The sequence below is a fragment of the Oncorhynchus tshawytscha genome, linkage group LG08 (assembly GCF_018296145.1).
Source record: "Oncorhynchus tshawytscha isolate Ot180627B linkage group LG08, Otsh_v2.0, whole genome shotgun sequence".
NCBI lineage: Eukaryota > Metazoa > Chordata > Actinopteri > Salmoniformes > Salmonidae > Oncorhynchus > Oncorhynchus tshawytscha.
In genome coordinates, this window is record NC_056436.1 from 33,847,813 (window position 1) to 33,851,837 (window position 4,025).

Below are 4,025 nucleotides of genomic sequence, written 5' to 3' on the forward strand. Positions count from 1 at the left end.
GTGCAGATTAATAACTGCAATCCAAAATTTGAAAGAAATCGTAAATGTTCGATATTGTGCATAAACCTAGTGTTTTTTTTGTTGTTGTCATGTTGTCATTGTCAACATTTTACCACTTATCAATAGGCCTATAGTTTGCTCTTTATGTTTTCGAAAATGGTTTGGTCATTGAGAGGATCAAAACTTATTTTCCCTCCATCCTCACTACACAACTAGATGATCAGTATCGTTATGAGCACACAGCTCACTAAATAAAATGCGCATTTTCGTGGTGTTTAAAGATTTAACTCCTCCTAAATATTATTTTATTGGACACAACGGAACACTTTTATAAGAGTGAAGACCTGAAAAAAATATTGTCATCTTAAAATATTAGGCATATCTGATGCTGCCACTGCTGCATATTACTAGGTCTACTACTACTACTACTACTACCACTATCACTACTACTACTTCTACTACTACTACTACTACTTCTACTTCTACAACTAATAATAATAATAATAATAATACCAATGCTACTAATACTACTAATACTACTAATGCTAATAATAATAATACTAATAGTACTACTACTACTACAACTGCTACTACTACTAATAATAATAATACCAATGCTACTAATACTACTACTAATAATAATACGAATAGTACTACTACTTCTACTACTACAACTACTACTAATAATAATAATAATACTAACGCTACTAATACTACTAATACTACTACTACTACTAATAATAATAATACCAATGCTACTAATACTACTAATACTACTACTACTAATAATAATAATACCAATGCTACTAATACTACTACTACTACTAATAATAATAATACCAATGCTACTAATACTACTACTACTACTACTACTAATAATAATAATAATAGGCCTATTATTTTATTGATGCGTAATAGGCCTAGACCAACTGTGTAAATAACAAAATTGTGTTCAGAAAAAAATCCAAATAACACTTTAATATAGATTCTGTTCTTGTCGTCAACTACAAGAACACACATTTACAAGCCATAAATAAGAATTACACAAATGATTGAAGAACTTCAGTCTCCCACGATGCATTTCAATTCATTTAAGAATCCCGGTAGGTAGGGCCTATACAGATGCATTTTACACTAGGCTTATTGTCTTTTGGTCCATTCTTAACGTCGCATTTTGAACAGATTTTGTCACATTATTATTAACATCCCTTTACAAAATAATTACTAAACCAACGTGACAACTAAATCAGTGGGAAACGTCAAAAATATATGGAATAGTCCTACATGCACAAACTATCATTTTACAAATGTACAAATTGCTGGAAAGAGTCCATTTTCTGTTTGGGGAATGAGTTTATGAGGAGTTCATAATAGGCCTGGAGTAGACGCCTTGATAGTAAGATGCGTCAGCGGGTATTGACGAGGAATCTAAACCCACTTTTCCCATTGAACCCATGGATAGCGCCCCGGCCATGGGGGAACCGTAGCCGGAATAGTGCATCACCTGCTCGTAAGTCTTTAGGTCCATTTTGTGATGCTGTTGCTCCGAAGACATGAGGTTGTTGATGGAGAAGGGGTGGTTGAACGAGTAGTGATGCTCGGGTTTCAGGTGCGCTTCGTGTGCGAGGACCGAGTGATGCTGGGACATGAGGTGCCCATGCACCTGGGAGTGGGACACCGGTGAGGCGGCGTGCTCCGGACTCAGAGCCTGGATCGACTTCATGTCTGACAGAGACCTTTTGTGATCGTTGGGGGAGGAGTTGGAATGGGGGGACTCGTTGCCGTTGCAACTCTCCGAGCTGCTGTTCGAGCCGCCCTCGGATGTCTTCCTTCCTGACTCCTTGCACATCTTCTTTTGGCCGTCACATTTAAACCGCTTCTGCCTCCTCAGATAGCAGCCGTTCTCGAACATGTTCCCCGAATCCGGGTGGAGGGTCCAAAATGAGCCCTTACCGGGCTTATCCGGAGATCTAGGCACTTTGAGGAAACAATCATTGAACGATAGAGAATGTCGAATTGAGTTCTGCCAGCGTTGCTGGTTCTGTCGGTAAAACGGGAAAAGATCCATGATCCACTGATAGACCTCGGCCAGCGTCAGCATCTTGCTGGGGGACTGTTGGATAGCCATAGTGATGAGAGAAATGTAAGAGTAAGGGGGCTTGGCGTGAGTGTAGCTCCTCCGGTATGTCTTCGGGTCCCTAGATCTGTTGATGCTGGACTGTCCATACATGGGGCTCATGGCGTTCATGTTGGCGTAGGACGTAAGGGAGTTCATGGACGGAGGCTGCGCGGTCATGGGGCTCATGCTGGGGCTGAGCGTGGCGCTCATGGCTGTCATGCCAGCGCCCATGCCGTTCATGGCTCCGGTGCCCGGTGACATTCCGGTCATGGAGGGACTCATGGCCGTGTTGACATAGGACATGTTCATGGGGTTGGCTGTCATGTTGGCCGTGGTGCTCATGCCCGACATGCTCATGTAGGTGTTCATTGAGTTCATGCCCAGGCCTGTGTTCATGTTGCCAACCGAGGTGTAACACTGGAAAGCAAGACAGAAAACCAGTATTGTTAGCCTGTTTGAGATTTTCGGGAAGGGTTGATAGTGTTCATGTGTAGTGAACCTAATAAAGCTATGATAATAACATAATATCAAATATATCAGCAAAAATTATAACAACCAGCAAAACTATGATAGTCAGTATTATTATAATGGTAAACATAAATGATCGAAATTGATGTCAAAGCAAGCAATCCCGTCGCAGTTCCATCTTCTGAAATCCAAGGCTAAATTTGGTAAGGCAAATTGCTTGACAGAAATATAATTTCACTCGATGATGTGACCAATAGCTTAAATGTCTAGCCTACATCAAGGAAGTAAAAACGAAGAATTGTCACCATATCTTACGTCAGGTAATCAGCTTAAATACAAAGAGAAAATTGATTAAATTGTTCTAGTGTGTGGACAATATTATAGAACATGCAACACAAATATTTGAATTCATCGTTCACCAATCAAAACGGTTAAACAAATGTTTGCTCATTGGGTAAAATGACACAACTATGTATGATTTTGTAAAGATAAATGTAGACATATGGAATTACAATCTGAGTAAAAAGTTTTCCCTACATGTCAAGCACAACTTCGTTAGGATAGTGCCGTGCGTAGAGATGGGGCAGGATTTGGAGGCGCCTCAAGTCAATATTTGATCACAAAGTTAATATTATCTCTGGGCTAATATTGAGTTGTATAAAATGGGATCGGCTGCAGACGAAAAAAAATATTTAAGGTACCCACCTCGGGCTCTCCGTAGTAGGTGCTCCAGTCTGTGTGTTCGTGTCCTTCCATTTTAACTGCTCCAAGCATCATGGAAGTTCCGAATAGTTGTCAAACCGTTTCTCCGCAGAAGAAATGGCAAAACGCGCTCTAACAAACGGTGATTTGGGACCACGGGGTATTCGGGTCGTTGGTAGGATCCTTAGTCAAGGACTGGCGCATGTGTGTCTTTCAGCCAGCCGTGCCCACGGGCGCTGAAAAGCGTCTGATGATGACCGGAGTTCAAATGACGTTCCGAGCTGGCTGTAAACGCTATGATATAGCTCTGTGCGCTAGGCGAGCCTCCAATCCCTACTTCTTCACTTGCCCTATTTGAATAATCTCCTCACACCTAGGCGTTAGACTCCTCGACTTGCCCCCCTATTGTACACCTGCGCTGAATAAAAATAACAGTCTCATATAAAAATATTCATTATCATCTTAATGAATTTCAGAAAGGGGGGGTTAATTGCTGTTTTGGCGCTGCTTTTTTATCATGCGTTATTTCTCTTGTTATGTTCTTTTTAGACGTTGCTTGAAAAAGGAATTTAAATGCATCTTAATTGTTTTTCTTCCCTACCACCAAGGACCTAGATTTAGTTGAGTATTTGACGAGGTAATGTACTATTTCATTAGTCTACTCGATCTTATCGAAGTCTACTCCATCTTAAGCCACCCAATTTCATATAGCTTTGGTAAAGTGATAGAGAAATTA

At 40.6% G+C, this 4,025-nt stretch overlaps 1 protein-coding gene across 1 annotated transcript; it reads right to left on the reverse strand.

The window, feature by feature from the left end:
- Nucleotides 1-963: 963 nt before the first annotated feature.
- foxa2 (forkhead box A2) lies at nucleotides 964-3,604 on the reverse strand. Its single transcript, XM_024429914.2, has 2 exons — nucleotides 3,293-3,604; nucleotides 964-2,536 (listed from the first exon to the last, which is right to left on the reverse strand). Exons 1-2 carry the CDS (start codon nucleotides 3,362-3,364, stop codon nucleotides 1,355-1,357), a joined length of 1,254 nt encoding a protein of 417 aa, XP_024285682.1. The 5' UTR covers nucleotides 3,365-3,604; the 3' UTR covers nucleotides 964-1,354.
- Nucleotides 3,605-4,025: the final 421 nt, after the last annotated feature.

Coding starts and splice junctions, on each gene's coding strand:
- foxa2 (XM_024429914.2), bottom strand. CDS start 3,364: ATGATGCTTGGAGCAGTTAAAATGGAAGGACACGAACACACAGACTGG. Junction 2,537..3,292: donor CCTACTACGGAGAGCCCGAG/GTGGGTACCTTA, acceptor CTTGCTTTCCAG/TGTTACACCTCGGTTGGCAA.